Source organism: Podarcis bocagei (genome assembly GCF_964188305.1).
Source record: "Podarcis bocagei genome assembly, chromosome: 7".
NCBI classification, from domain to species: Eukaryota; Metazoa; Chordata; class Lepidosauria; order Squamata; family Lacertidae; genus Podarcis; species Podarcis bocagei.
Window position 1 is genome coordinate 16,641,119 of NC_138132.1, and position 16,089 is coordinate 16,657,207.

A 16,089-nucleotide genomic window follows, 5' to 3' on the forward strand; every position below is an offset into this window, starting at 1 on the left:
TGAAACGGCACGAACATTTTATTAAACAAGAATGTCATATTCCCCAAAGAGAAGTTACTCTTAACTCACATTGCTGCAGGAACAAGAAAGCTAGGCTTGGATCGAGGAAAGGGGCAGAGACTTGAGGAGGGGGAGATGCGCCGAGGTCCACGTCCCTCAAAATGGAAGGTTATGAGCAACACACTCGACTACAGGGAAGTACTGTCTCAACATATACAAAGCAACAACTCTCGCTCCCCACTGACCTTTGCTCTGACCCACCACTGCAATTGCAGAGATATTATTTTTCCTGCTTAGAAGGGTAGGAGGAGGTTACTGGTGGTTCTGTCATAACTCCTACACTGGCTTCTGCTTTCTGGAGGGAGTTGCAGCCCATGAGAAGACATGCAGAGCTCTCCCGTCTTTGCACGTAGGTGGGAATCGGAGCCCTAAGAGACACGGAGCAAGACCCATGCTGGGCGGCAGGCAGTACGGTGGCCCAGTAGGGACAGCACACCAATCCTGTTTCTGCTCCTTGAAACTTGCATAGCATCACCGAAGGAGGGCTAGTGCCCACCCCCTACAGCTCCCTCTCTGGGAGACACACGTCGCTTTGTGCCTCTGGACGCCGGCTCAGATGCCCTGGCCCACCCAGCTCGGGGGGTGGGGGGAGCCCGGCTGCTGTTTGGCAGCTACCAATGCGAGGATGTCACGCTCAGGCCAGCAGGCGGCTGTACTCGGAGAGAGCAGAGGATTTCTTCACACCATCCCAGATGCGAGCTGCATAGTGGAACCTGCCCAGGAGAGGGAAAGGAACATGGCAGTCAGCTTCAGCCCAGAGGCAAACTGGGTCCTACTGAGTTACCTGCTCTGTTCCACAATAGCCTCACAATACCCATAATGTTATGGCAAGTTAATCTGCATATGTATATTATTTATTTCTACTTTCAACTGGCAGATACTCAGATATGTGTGTGTGTGTGTTTCTGTTAAATTTTTGGAAGCAAGTAACAAGGGAGAAAGAGCACACTGGAAAGATACAAAAACCCCAGAAAACCGAGGCATGCAAAGGAAGGAAGGAAGGAAGGAAGGAAGGAAGGAAGGAAGGAAGAAAAACAGGGTAGAGAATCCATGCCTGACATAGACAAAACTCAGATTTTCAAGTTTTTGTCAGACACATCCTATTTCTAAATTTCTGTGGGCAGGAGAGCTAGAAACTTGCTTTAATATACAAAATGTGCTTCTTCAAAGGCAGATTTTACATCTGAAATCCACTTGTGCAGTGGGCCTGCATGCAAAGGAAATTTGGCAGCCCTTTCTCTGGCATACCAGAACAGGAGAAGGGCAGGCTTTTTCACTCCTACGTAAGGGTGACTGGGCCCCTCTAAAATGCACTGTGGCTCACAACGCTACCCAGCTGCCCACAACTCCATTTACTATGGCAAATTTACCTCTTGCATCTCCTGAGGATGATCTATATAGTGCACAACAGACTGAGAGAATGCACACTCACAGGAGTGAGGCAGCTTTCATTATACAGTGAAACTCACATTGTGTTTATAGTAGAGGCATTCCTGACTCTCACACCCCTAGGTTTAAAATCCTCTTAAATCACATGAAAAGGTTAAGATGGAGCCACTTCAAAGGACGAGGTACATCTTATACAGCAATTTTTGCTGTGTTCTGAGCGGAATAACATACCGGTACTTTTAGACATCACAAAATGTCCAGTATATGCATCTCAGAATTGCCAGTTAAAGAGTCTGATGCACAGGTTCCTATCTCTGTGAAAACAAACTTATCTTTCTAATTGGGGGCAATTAGTAATTTACAACACGTTTAAGTTTATGGCTTTGTTAGAAGTGTGGTTTTACTGCTTGTGATAGGTGCTGGTTGTTTTGAGCTTTTATAACTTTGCAATAAGCTTAAGGTTTTGTGGTTTTGTGACAAGAAACATTGTTTTAAGAAAGAAAATATTGTTTTAAGATAAGAGAATGGGGACCAGAAGGCTGGTAATGTGATTCTGGTCTGTATCACCTTTCTTGGTGTGGACATCACAGAGATGCAAAATATGTCTTCCTCCCCTATGTAACAGGCTCAGCTGGGTGACCTTAGGTCGAGGGAAATTATTAACAGGACGCTCAGATCTGGGGTCTGAACCACTGTCTGAAACCAGCCAAGACCGGGTGGTGCAAAAGGCACTGTATTTGTCACGCTTCCTGGAAGGCAGGCATCTGCCAGCACATAAAGCGATGACACATTAACTCGCTAAACTCAAAAGGTAACCTAGCACCATCAATATTAAGCTTTATTGTGACATGAGCTTTTGAAAGCAGAAGCATACTTTGCCAGATGGGGAAGCTGGAACGTTATTTAATTACATAAAATCATTAGCAGGGAGAGCGACTTGCCTGACGAGAACGGATGGCTGATCAGATGCTCAATGGGCCTTGCAACCCACCAAGTTAAGACCCCTCTTAAGTTATTCTCCTATGCTACTTCAACCACCAAAATCTCTCTCTCTCTCTCTCTCTCTCTCTCTCTCTCTCTCTCTCTCTCTCTTACCAGTTCTTTTCAGTCAGGATGGTGTGGGAGAGCTGAGGCCGGGGCATAGACATAATCTGGCTCCGAAGCTTGGCAATCAAAGACTGGAAACTGGGGTGCCCCTTGTACCCAGGCAGGAGGGAGAAGAGGGGGCTGCTCCCAGGGGCTGCAAAGGAAAGGAAGACAAGCGGGTTACTCCATCCGTTGGGGCATCTGGAGCCTTCACCAGAATGTAAACAGCCCTTTTCCAAAAGGAATTGTAATGAGAGGGAGAGAAAAAAACCTATCAAATAATAAAAAAACACTGCTCCCGCGAGGAAAAAGCAAGCAAGTGATTTGTTACCTGGTGTAACTGAGGTGACAGTTCAAGCCGTGATGGGGCCATCACCGCATCTGGCTGGGTTGGAAGGGCAGGCAAATTGCTGCACTGACCCGAAAAGCCAAGAGGTCCTGGGCTGGCTCAGCCCCTCATGGAACACAGTGTTTGGGGGCTTTCAGTGGATTAAACTAAACTGGCACCAACTCCACAGGCACAAGCTGGATGGAGGGACACCTTCACACAATCCAAACCTGCCCCCAGCCCAGCACACTGGGGATGCAGGTTGCAGTGTTATTTGGAGCAGCAGGGGGAAATTCAGTGGGTGGATTTTGCTCTGTGCTCCAGGGTTGCTGCAATTCCTCATATCAGGGCAGAACTATACGCAATCCATGCAGAAACCTAAATCACTAATGCAACATAATTCTGCTATTTTGGCTAAACAGGGTAGGCAATGAAATGTGCTCTTAAAGCCTTCCCTTCCTGCAATTTCCCCACCCCAACTGTTCTTCTAGTAAAAGCCTATCTTCCACCCAGAGTAAAAGAAAATGTAAAGGAACCCTGACAGTTAAGTCCAGTCGCAAATGACTCTGGGGTTGCGGTGCTCATCTCGCTTTAGAGGCCGAGGGAGCCAGCGTTTGTCCGCAGTCAGTTTTTCCAGGTCATGTGGCCAGTATGACTGAGCCGCTTCTGGTGAAACCAGAGCAGCGCACAGAAACGCAGTTTACCTTCCCGCTGGAGCGGGACCTATTTATCTACTTGCACTTTGATGTGCTTTTGAACTACTAGGTTGGCAGGAGCAGGGACCAAGCAACGGGAGCTCACCCCGTTGCAGGGATTTAAACCACTGACCTTCCGATCGGCAAGCCCTAGGCTCTGTGGTTTAGACCACAGAGCCACCCGCATCCCAAGTTACCCAGAGTAGACCCACTGAAATTAATGGACCTAACATAGACATGATCAATTGCAATGGTTTTACTCTGAGTAAAAGTGGAATACCACCGCATCCCGTTAAGCTCTTTTTTTTGAGAGAACTAACTTGGCAGATCGCTGGAAGGGAAGGATTCTGAGCGCACAAAAGAGCTAAGCCTGTTGTCATCCCCATCCCATCTTCCACCCAGGAGCCACCTGCAGCTAATTCATATGAAAAAGAAAATGGTAGGCAGGTGAAAGCATTTCTAAGGCTGTTGTAGGACTGATGCTGTGCATTGCTTCTCTTTTTCAGTTTTGATTTAGTATTTGTATCTGCCTTTTCAAACAACAACGCTGTGCTCGAGGTGGCTCGCAGTAGCAATATAAAAAAAATCAGCAGACATTGCAATCACTGTAATCATATCTAAAGCATGGCAGTGTATAAATAAAGCAGAAAACGGGACTTCCTGTTAGCGCCAGCGATTAATGGCGGATTTCCCTCTGAGCTCCGGAGGGAGTCTGCTCCACGGGTTCGGGTCCTGCTGCTACGGCGAAGCGGGGACCCCAAAAAATCACAGGTGGTGAAGCCTGTGAGCAAGGAGACTCGGCGGGCACCATTGCGCCCCCCCAAAACCGTGAAGGAGCCTTTTTAAAGGCTTCGGAATGGCAGCGGGTGAGTGGCGCGGTGCTGAGAGTCATCACCCGGTCCGTGGAGTGAAGCCGCGTCGCCATTATTGGAGAACGCTGATTTCTTCCTGGAAATTGGATTTAAAGCAACTACCCGTGAGTAGGTTTATAAGACTTAACTGGATTTAGAAGAAAATTAGAAGAAATTTGGCACTGAAACGGGAAAGGCATAAAAAGGAAGTCTGCCTTCCCGATCTGTAGATAGATCAAAGCAAAGAGACTGTAAAGCTGTAACTTCGCAAGAGCTGTGTTTTGAAAACGAGTAAACCTAACGTCAAAAAAGTAATTCCCCTTCTGCCTGCAGGAGCAGAGGGGGAGGAAATCGTACTTTATATACCTGCACGAAAAGAGGAGAACGAAAATATATCCGCTGCCTTAAACCCTGGGGACGGACTGCTTTGACAGGGAAGCCGACTAGGGGGCTGTCATTACGCTAAGGTTAAAACTTTTGAAGTGACATTTGAAGTAACTCTGTGAAAAGATACAGTGTCGCTGGACTGTCTTGTATTTAGAACAACTTTGAAGGTAACTGAAACTGTGGCTTTTTAGGGGATATTGGAGACTTTTAAAGGAGACATTTTGTTTCAAAAAATTGTAAAGTGAAGCTGGGAGTTTCTCCCCCTAGAGGAGACTTTGTTGCAACAATAACAACTAAGCCACTAGCAGCTAAGCCACTGGAAATTTCCTTTTCAAAACAAACCTGCAAGTGTGAGACTGACCTTGGCTTTGCATGAGAGTGTTATGGCAGATGAAAAAACCACTAGGTCTGGCAGACAATACAAGACTGATACTTCACATCAGAGAAGGGCCTCAACATCTGGAGGCACAGGAGTAGCTGCTGCCTTGCAAACAAAACCAAAAATTATGTCTGAAGACGCAGTGGCACAAGCATGAATCAAAATACCAGAAATGGCTGCTGAGCACCAGCCCTGCTCTCTTGCTTGAGTCAATCAGCATGCATCCCTTACCTGCTCACATGGTGATTTAAATATTAAATGTGGATTCATTTATGTTGGGGACCAGTTTGAAGAGGAAGCTGCCCAGAGGCAGAAGGCAGTGGGGGCTTCAGCCCTTCTACCTGTTTAAATATCAAGCAAAAGGGCTGGAGACACAGCTCCAGCTACTCACCTGCCCTGGGCAGAGCATCATCCGAATCGCTGTCCATAAATGGAAGTAAGAACAGGTTGACCTCTGAGTCCAGGTAACTTTGAGGAAGGCCAGGAAATATGTTGCATTCCAGCATGGAGAGGGTGCCTGGTGGAAAGAAACAGTGCGGTTAAGCAGACGAACTGTCTTGAGAGAACAGGAAATACGATTTTCTGGGTTTCCGGGGCTTAAGAGGTGGCAGCCAGGAAGTCATTGCTGCCTGCTGGCCCACTGGGTCAGCAACCTGTTATATTTGGGGTGAGAAAGCCCAAGTCTCTACATCGCCTCCTTCGGCAGGCTTCATCTTCTAGCTATTTTAAGCTCCACAATCTGGCCTTTCAAATAGATTGGAAAGAGGCACATTACCCTTATATTTCAGGTGAGAGTGCATCATAATCTTGTCAATAACCAGGTGCATCTGCTTCAGGTTCCGGGGGCAGAAGTTCTCCCTCTTGGCTTTGTTCTGGAGAAAAACTAGGCAGAGAGAGGGGGGGGGTTAAATGTGCCTGTCCCCATTGCTCAAATCTAAACAAGAGGAGATAGGGCCATCCCTACCCTAAGCCAGAACTTCATCCAATTGTGGCACGCTTAAATGAAGAGCAGTTGTCTCTTCAGATTTCTGAATTGGCAGCTGTTAACTGCTGTGGGCATTATTTTGCCATGTCTACCAGGACGCTGCGCAAACACACAATCTAGGATCCAGCTTGCAGCTTGGGGAACCTCAGCTGTGTTTCAAGAGAAGAGCTGGGAAAACGAGGAAATGCCAACTAAGATGCCATCGGTGGCCTCTTTCTGCTTTGCCCCTTGTTTTCACCATCCCATGCCTTCTCCGGCCCTTGGGTCTCTGCCTCCACCCCCCACCATCCTTTGCTTTCCACCCCACTGCCCACTCCAGATCCCAGGGCCAGCTCCAGGTGTCATGAGGCCCAGGAAAAAGAGCTCTCTGGTGGTCTCCCTCCTTTATTGGTGGGACATTGTCTGGTTGTGATCCAGGCAGCACCAAATGGCTAGAGGCCACTTAAATTTCCACGATGCCCTGAATTGGGGGTCTGGTGGAAAATTAGAACTGCTGCTATGCCTGGCTGCCAGTTGCTGCTCTCATTGGGAGTACCCAGATTTAATTTTATCTTTCTTTAGGGAGGCCCTTTGAGCACGTGTCGGCTGTAGGCCATCGCAGGACCCTGCCAGATGCAATCACTCTTGGAGACAGGATACTGGGGTGAGGATGGGACAGGCCACTGATCCAGCCCAATAGACGTGCTTATGCTGTTTCGTACCAATGTGCGGGTAGTATTCTGTGCCCTCATCCGAGCCAGAGGAGCCGCTGGATTCGTGACTGGGAGACGGAGTGGAGGGCTTTACCATCTCAGCTGTCTGCAAAAACCTGCAACAAAAAGCCAGCAGTGGTTGAAGACTAGGAATAATATTTTGCAATGAATAAGGAAGATGAAGCATCGTCTGAATAGATGTTGTCCCACCTACGGCAGGATCTTTCTGCTACCAGCCATTTTAAAAATTTTGCTGTTGCAAGGGAAACAAAGTGATACCAGTTCTGAGCACACAAATAGCTGGAGTAGCTTTAACGATGGCAACAGAAGCATGAAGGTGAAAGAGGCATTTTTATTTTTCTTTCATCCAGAGCTACTGGGCTAGCTCCTACTGGTTGGCATTAAGATGGCCAGTTAGCACCCACAGAAACAGATATCCCTGTACTGTCTGAAATGGACCAAACCCAACCAGCCCATCGCTATCAGACATACACTCAGAACTTACAATACAAAACAAACATTTTTTCCTCTTGTCAAGACCGCTTCAAAATGTATAGCGCAAAATACTGACTTTTCGGAAATACTGGGGTTTTCTCAAGGATTTTAAGTACCAACGAACAGAGAGTCACCAAAAGAAAAAATCCATTTTCAAGACTGCAATTTTTTCCTCAAGATCAGCCCTGCAATTTAACTTTTGAAATTTCTGGATTTTTAAATATACCCACGCAACTTCAGAGCTGAGGAAACAAAATGAGGACTTCCAAGTGCATATCTGAAATCTATCAATTCCCTTAACTTACTGATAACAGCATATATAAAGAACATGAGGTCCTATGTTTTGTCTAGTAATCTCCAGTTAAAAGATACCCAAATCCAATGCCAATGAAATCTTAGCGACTGAGTAAAATTCCCAGCGCCCAGAGGGTCATATCTTCAGCGTCCGGTATAGATGGCACCTCTCTGCAGCTCCCAGATGCAAAAGAAATTATGCTTTATTTGTATTAAATTATAGAGGTAGAAAAATCACCACTTCTGGGAACAAGTTGCATGCATGTAGAATTCAGGTTCAGGTTTGAAGGGAAAGATTATGCCCAGCCCTCTTGCTTAGGCAGCAGAAAAATGAAGGGGCTTAACTCCTGACCCTGAGGCACTAGGGCAGGCTTCCTCAAACTCAGCCCTCCAGATGTTTGTGGCCTACAACTCCCATGATCCCTAGCTAGGACCAGTGGTCAGGGATGATGGGAATTGTAGTCTCAAAACATCTGGAGGGCCGTGTTTGAGGAAGCCCGGCCTAGGGCCTTTGGTTTGACTCTTCTGTTTCCTACAGCTGTGTGACTAGCATGTCTCACCTGTACAGGCTCAGATCAGTAAACCAGTCTTGTACCACGATGACCACATGGCAGACAGTGAAGAGGAAAGCAGCAATCTGGAGGGACTGGAAGGAAAGCAGATGTGAGTAGGAGATGGGTCAGGGCTTGGGATCTCAGGGTACAAGGTTTTGATTTGTGCATGCTCTCAAGAACGCAGGCCAAAGGACACCTTTGCTCCTGTGCTGAGAGCGCCATGCTTCAAAACCAGCCGCACTTTTGGTGGGAAACATCCTCTGGCATTATATGGGGTCAGATGAGTTTATTGAAGGGACAAGGCCAATGAAAAAAGAATTGAGGGCGAGTTATATTCTAAGGATTACAGAAAATAACAGAACTGAGCCAGGAAGCTGGCTTGAAAAGGGCAGGAATTCCCCATTTCTCCAGCTTTGTTTTCACTTATGCCTTAGCACTGTGAGGACCAAAGGGACAGGGGAGCTACCTGTCTCTATAGGGAGGTTCACCCCCATCATCTGCCAGGTGAAGATTCTGCAGCTTATTCCCTAACATCCACATCCGCCACCATCACCCGACACATACAAATGGTCCCTACCTGCATCTCAACGTAGGTATGAGGCAGATTATACTCCGGAGGCAGCTTGCGGTCATTGTTGATCAAGTGATCTAGAATGGAGGGACTGAGAATGGGCTACAGAGAGGGAGAGGGAGAGAAAGGAAAAAACCTTTGGAGGGTTTTGTTCACCCTAATTTCTAACCTGAGGCTACCCTGTTGTCAGTCCTCATTTCTTAGCTAAAGCTAGTCCTTTCCTAGGACACTAGGTTTTCCTACTGAACAATGTTACCTCCTTCTCAACAATTCATGGATGAAACATTATATCCTGTGAATTGAGAACGTGACCAATTCATATTCTTACTCGTTTTGTCTTTCTTCACTCACCTAGGTGCTCAACAAATTTGGTACTCACATAGCTCCAATCTCTCCTTTCTTGTACCCCATCTAACAAACCCAGTGGATCACTTTCTGCTCTCCAGACTGGACTAGCTACTCTGTCCTGCTCTCCCACACTCTGGGAACAGATGTCTTGTGGAAGAGAAGTGTTATAAACTGCCAAAGATTAGCTGCCTTGATTAAATAAGCTTCAATCTCACAACGAAAACAAACAGATCTTTCACCAAAGGTGTTTGGGGCAAGGCAATGGAGGTCTGGCATTTAAACCCATCCAGGGTCTACTGAAAGTTGCATGGAGAATTCTCCAAAGATAGTCGGAGGCAATTGCAGAAAGATGACCAAAGCAGAGACCTGAGTGTCAAGGAAGATGATACGCTCCTGGGTGATGAAGAAGTCGATGCCACTGGTCTGGTTGCCCCCACGCTCCTTGATCTCCTGGCTCTGAGTGCGGAACACATAGGTTCTGGAAGAAAGGATTGGCAGGAAAGACAAAGCAGAGTTGATAAATCTATATTGAATTCCGCTTGTGGCAGTGAAGACTGATCACTGACTGGCTGAGCTGGTGCGAAGGCATGCAGTGTTCAATCATTCCTAGTGCTTAAAAGAAAAAAAGATGAGAAAATGTCTGCAGCCACACATGTCAGTGTGAGGGAAAGAAAAGCTGTCAGTTTAGCAGGGATTATAATCTTATTTAGATACTGGGGACAGGAACAGATTCATGAATCTGTTTTTTAACTGTTTTTACTGTCATGACTGTATATCACGTTGAGATGATTGCGTAGAAGGCAATGAATAAATTGATGACGACGGCGACACGGCAAGCTTAGGGCTGGAAAGAGATTCTGGGATGTAGAGAATCTAAGGGGCAGATATCTCAGAGACAAGGTGGTTGAAGGAAAGATTCTAAGTACACAAATGAGAAACAGATGAAGGAGTCTTAAGGGCAGAGGGGATAGGGGATAAAAACCATTAAGAGGAGGTGGAGGATGAATGTTACATATTGACTTGAATCGGTCAGTTATTTGGCTTAAGGCTTCTAGTACCGCTACATCAGCGTCAAATAATGTCTCCAGCCAATCAAAATCACAAGGCGATAATCTTCAAAGCTTTATTTTCAGCATGCCCAAGATGCATTGCCCTGCATCTTCAGGCAACCCCACCCCCTAAACAGCTAAGAGGATCTCCCAACAAAGGAAGTCTCCCCAACTACTTTCCTTATTCATTCTCTCAACTTCATCACCCAACCCTTCATCACCCATTAAACAGTCTGACTCTGCAGTTGTGGTTAACGGTTCCCCCGAGTCAAGCCCCCAAATTACCTTTGATCCTCTTCAGGCTGGTTGGCGGACAGCAGTGACATCACCATGGATTTGCCTGTGCCCTGCAGTCCCAGCACCCCAACCACCAGCACATCCGTTTGGTCCAGGAGATACTAATGTGGGACAGAGGGGGGAAAACACTTGTAAAACATAACCAGCTAGGACAGAAATCACAGGAGTTTTAAAATAAAAAAATTCCTTCCAGTAGCACCTTAAAGACCAACTAAGTTAGTTCTTGGTATGAGCTTTCGTGTGCATGCACACTTCTTCAGATACACTGAAACAGAAGTTGCCAGATCCTTCTATATAGTGAGAAGGTGGGGAGGGGTATTACTCAGAAGGGTGGTGGGAATGGGAGATTGGAAGATAGCTGAGATGAGCCTGTTGATGACTCTTAACGACTGTAATAGGTCTTACAGGAAAAGGCAAGGGGTGAGAAGGTGAGAAATGGCTTAGTCATGTATAATGAGATAAGAATCCAATGTCTCTGTTTAGACCAGGTCTCTCCATGGTTTTAAGTTTGGTAATGAGTTGCAATTCAGCAGCTTCTCTTTCCAGTCTATTTCTGAAATTCAGGAGTTTTAAAGAGAGGGATTATCTAGGTATTGTTACCATCGTTTCTCAGCGCGGAGAAATGTTCCCAGGGAAATAACCCATACCCAGTGCAGGCATACTTGATCACAGAACAAGGGCTGAGGAATTAGAAAGTGGGATTACTGGGGGAGCGCAGGAAAGCTGCAGGAAGAGGAAGGGGTGCAGATGAAAGATGACCAGTAGGAAGCCCCTGGACTTTCACAGTACCTCAATGGCGCTGTCACACCAGTTCATTTGGTCGTCCACCAGCTTGATGCTGTGTTTCATCTTCTCCGGGGCTAACAGCTTGGCCTGGCCAACCACAGCTGGAATGGCAAGAGGGTCAGAGGTCAACAGGGGCCAGGTGAGAAGTCCCACATAAAGGTTAAGTGCATCATTATTTATTTAATTGATTAGTCGTTTAATACAAAAATTTAAAAAAGGTTGCCAAACAGCTTACAAAAAAAGTGAAAAAGGCCTAACGGAACAAAACAACGCATTCCAGTGAAGTCATTCCAATAACCCATAAACAAAATACGGGCAGTGATCATTAACAGCTTTCAAAAGTCCCATTTACTCCCCATTAAATATTGCAGCTCTTTCTAGGAACAGCAATGGCATTTCATAAGGCGAGTCTGATTTTCCCAAGTTCTGCTCTGCCCTACTTCTTGTTTGAACTTTCGCCAGATATTCCCACACAATTCCAAGTCCATCCGTCCCCAGTCACAGGGACTAGCACAGTGTTCCCCAAACTTTTTACACCTAGGAACCACCCCACGGCAAGATTTCTCCATTGGTGCCTAGCACAATGCGTGGGACTTTCCATTTAACAGCACTTCGCAAAGGTTGGAGCTCCCTTTGCTCGGTAAGTACAGGGCCAGTATCAGGGACAGATATAACTGTGCATCTGCTGAGGCCCACAGTACCTGCTGCCACCCTCCGGAGTTTCCTGGTCCTGCCACTCTTCCTCTTCCTATCACTGCTTGCTCAGTCACCCCCTTTCGAGTATGCAAGCAATGACAAGTGGCAACTCCTCTGGGCAAATGTGCAAAGCACGCAAGAGAGTGGGCAACAGTGACTTGGGAGAGGAGTGAACACGCTGCCCAGAGCCCCACCACCATCCTACAGCAATGCAAATGGAATGGACACCGAGTCAGAAATGGTGCAACTTTCTGAGTTGCTAGCGATTCCAGAGTGTCAGTCCATTGTTGTGCGAGGGCTTATCTAGGCATCTTAACTCAGGACTCAATCCTTTGCACGCTTACCTCAGATTAACCCCCAATGAACTCAATGGGACTTATAGTTTTGAACAGATGTGCATCGGATTGCGTTGTCACCCTCTCGGGTTGATGCCGGTGCCTTTATTTTGGGTGGCCACACAAAGTGCTGGATGTACAGTGGTACCTTGGTTCTCAAACGCCTTGGTACTCAAATGCCCAAAACCCGGAAGTAAGTGTTCCAGTTTCTGAACATTTTTCGGAAGCCGAACATCCAATGCGGCTGTCGGCTATTGTTCCCGGGGAGCCTGCACCAATCAGAAGCTGTGCCTTGGTTTTCAAACATTTCGGAAGTCAAACGGACTTCTGGAATGGATTAAGTTTGAGAACCAAGGTACCACTGTATTCAGTTATGTTGGCCAATTCACCAAAGCACACTTCACGAGGCCCGGTGACACAGTGGACTAGAATCTTACACTGAGAAGTGAAAGAGGGACACTCTTGAGATGCTTTGCATACCTGACTGGCAGGGGTGCTTCTTAGCACTCTGTCTCTCATGGGAGTTTATTACAAATCAGGGCCTTAGACTGGTTAATTTTACAGTGGTACCTTGGTTTACGAACTTAATCCGTTCCGGAAGTCCGTTCTTAAATCAAGGCGTTCTTAAACCAAGGCGTGCTTTCCCATAGCAGCGGGGGACTCAATTTACAAATGAAACAACCCTCAACAGGAAGTGAAACATGTTCCTATTCCAAGGCAAAGTTCACAAACCAAAACACCTACTTCCGGGTTTGCAGCGTTCTTAATCCAAGTTGTTCATAAACTAAGCTGTTCTTAAACCAAGGTGCCACTGTATTTGATGCAGCGTGTAGACAATGCATTGGGCCCTAATACTTCCTCCATGCCCCTTCTCTCCTAATCACAGGTGGCCTTTGCAGCACCCAAAGTCTCTACATTGTTTTAGTCTGGAACAGGCCAATGAGGCTACACCTCCGGAAGTTGCCATCTCTCGTGACTTACGGTCCATGACGCTGCTGGGTGCAGTTGAGCCCATGCCCCGATTCTGGATCTGGTAGACCGGCTGCGTGGGGCGCTGGCCCTCCTTCTCCACCTTGGCGACAGCAGCGGGGGGCTGAGCGGACGTCTCCGTTGCCCCCGCGGGACCTTTGCCTTCCTCCCGTGACTTCATCAGCACAATGGGCTTCTCTATGGCCGGGGCGGCGGCAGGCGCTGGAGCAGGAGTGGGGGTTGGGGTCCCCTTGGACTGTGAGGACACAGAGGCTGAGGACACAGAGGCTGAAATCCAACATCTCTCTCGGCCAGAAACGGGAGCACAGCCTCATTGGCTGAAATGCAACACTGCCTCCTTTCCAGAGCTGGGCATGTGACACACCCCCGACCTCTGTGCTATCTAAAACAGCCGGGGTGGAAAAGAGGAGTCCCTTCTCTTGTGAGTGTCTACACTCCAGATTCATTGTTCCTCCACCTCACCCTATGTAACTTCTAAAAGGGAAATTCATACAGAGAAGATGAAATTAAAAGAAGAGGGAATCTCTATCTCTCTCCCCAATCCCTTTTCAAACAGAGAGGTAAGGAAAGAAAGAATTGGCAGCTAAGAAGTCCATAGAATACTCCTCTCGAGGAAGTGGATCAGAGTACATAATTTTATATGCACCCCACCTCTGCACAGTTCAAACCATGCTGAAGGCGACTGACAACATGGGGGAAGTAAGTAACTGCAACGAACAAAAGTAAACAACAAATAAAACATTAAGAAACACAAAACTGTTCCCACATCACAAAATCGAAAATAAAGACACAAAAAACAACAGCAACAATGGCCCCCACCTACCCACCCCCCGCCCTGTAATCTTCGGCTGAAGGGCCGTATACAAGAAATGAAAAATAAATAAATGATAAACTCAACAATAGCCCAGCCCTAGCTGCTAACCTCTAAGTTTTCTATTATATATCAACTGTTGATGACCGAAAGCATCAATAACTTCCGCTAAGCTTTGCTTGGCAAGCCTGTTGCTCAGGAGCAAGCCAGAGCAGCCACAGGAGCTCTTACTGGCCTCTTCGGAGGGCAACCATGGGATCAAGCAGGGGACTAAGGCCCATCAGGCCACAGTCTCCCAACCTACCCTTTCTGCAGGTGGCTTGGCCAGGATGATGGGTGTCTTCTGCATCACGGTTCCCGCTGGCTCATCCACTGGGTCCTACAAGGAGTAGAACAGGGTCAACTTGGGGACCCACGTCGCTCCCTCACCTTATTCCCACCTCAGCCAAAGCATGGAAATTACCCGCCGGTCTCGCTCGCGATCCCAGGGGACATAGTCACGATCCCGGCCCGGCCCAGACAGGCTCTGGTGACCCAGCTCCTTGTCACGGTTCCAGCGGCGACGGCGCTCGTACAGCCCAGGCTGGCTGTGCCCCGACTCGGACATGTGGAAGCAGGACCTGGGAGGCGGAAAGACAAGTTAAGAAGCTGAATTAAAAAAAAAACAGAATTCTTTAAAAAATTGGAACAAATGTTATTAGAACTAGAGAGCCACAAATTAATTCTTTTAGGAGACCTAAATGGAGTCCCCAACCCTGAAATGGATAGGAGTGAAAAAAAGAGAAAGACGAACCAAGGGAAACTCCCAAAATCTTTTAAAGATTTACAGGAAAATTTAGATCTGATTGATATTTGGAGGTACAAAAACCCAACAATAAAACAATTTACACACTTTTCAGATGCACATCAGAGTTGGGGCAGAATCAGTCAGATTTGGATTTCAAGAGAGTTATCATTAAGAACAAGGAAATGTGAGACAGAACCTAGAACACTCTCCGATCACAACCCAATTATTTTGGAAATAAAAGGTAGATCATTGGGACAGTACAGGTGGAGAATGAACGAATACCTATTAGAAAACGAAGAGATTATTGAGAAAGCAAAAAACACCCTGAAAGAGTATTTTGAATGGAATTTAAACAAAGGAACCAAAATTGACATAGTCTGGGAAGCAAGTAAAGCGGTCCTCAGGGGATTCTTGATTCAGCAGAATAGTTATAGAAGGAAGTTAAGAGAATTAAAAAAGGAAGAAATAGTGAAACAACTGAAAGAATGTGAGGAAAAATTAATAATAAACCCAGAGGATGAAAAGATGAAACAAATATCTAAAGTGCTGCAAACTCAATACTCAACATTATTAGGGCAAGAGGTAGAATGGAGGATAAAATCAATGAAACAAAAATACTTTGAGTCTGCAAACAAGACGGGGAGATTGTTAGCATGGCAACTAAGGAAAAGGAAAAAACAAATGGTGATTAATAAGATTAAAATAGAGGAACATATAATAGAAGACCCAAATGAAATAAAGGAAAAGTTTCTTCAGTTCTATGAAACCTTGTACAAAAGAAAGGAGGATGAAGATACAATAGAAATAGAAAGATATTTGGAGAAAAACGGGGGTGAGCGGCTGACAGACGATGAAAAATCCCATCTAAATAAACCAATAACGACGGATGAGGTTAAGGAGGCTATTAAAAAAATGAAACCAGGGAAAGCTCCAGGTCCAGATGGTCTGTCACAAAAATATTATAAAGTCCTGGAGGAATATGTAACACCTGTCTTATGTGACGTATTTAATAACATCTTACAGGGAGGGAGGATACCGGACTCGTGGAGAGAGGCCCATATTACCCTAATACCAAAACCGGAGGCGGATAAACTTGATGTAAAAAACTATAGGCCGATATCACTACTCAATAACGATTATAAAATATTTGCTGAGATAATGGCAAAAAGACTGAAAAAATATTTGACAAATATTTGACAAAATCAATTCATAAAGACCAAGCCG

The 16,089-nt window shown here is 46.2% G+C and overlaps 1 protein-coding gene across 3 annotated transcripts in view; it reads right to left on the bottom strand.

Moving 5' to 3' along the window:
- SMG9 (SMG9 nonsense mediated mRNA decay factor) overlaps nt 1-16,089 on the bottom strand; it is a 20,820-nt gene continuing 4,731 nt past the window's right edge. For 2 of the 3 annotated variants that reach the window (XM_081199779.1, XM_081199780.1), the window contains exons 2-14: nt 14,542-14,698; nt 14,383-14,457; nt 13,259-13,502; nt 11,250-11,347; nt 10,449-10,561; nt 9,481-9,592; nt 8,773-8,868; nt 8,202-8,287; nt 6,862-6,968; nt 5,951-6,058; nt 5,567-5,692; nt 2,545-2,689; nt 1-773 (exon numbers count right to left, since the gene is read on the bottom strand). In XM_081199779.1, coding sequence (XP_081055905.1) covers nt 695-773; nt 2,545-2,689; nt 5,567-5,692; nt 5,951-6,058; nt 6,862-6,968; nt 8,202-8,287; nt 8,773-8,868; nt 9,481-9,592; nt 10,449-10,561; nt 11,250-11,347; nt 13,259-13,502; nt 14,383-14,457; nt 14,542-14,685 — 1,533 coding nt within the window. In that variant the 5' untranslated portion in view covers nt 14,686-14,698 and the 3' untranslated portion in view covers nt 1-694. Of the gene's footprint in view, nt 774-2,544; nt 2,690-5,566; nt 5,693-5,950; nt 6,059-6,861; nt 6,969-8,201; nt 8,288-8,772; nt 8,869-9,480; nt 9,593-10,448; nt 10,562-11,249; nt 11,348-13,258; nt 13,520-14,382; nt 14,458-14,541; nt 14,699-16,089 lie in introns of those variants that run through there. The other variant, XM_081199781.1, reaches the window with a different exon arrangement.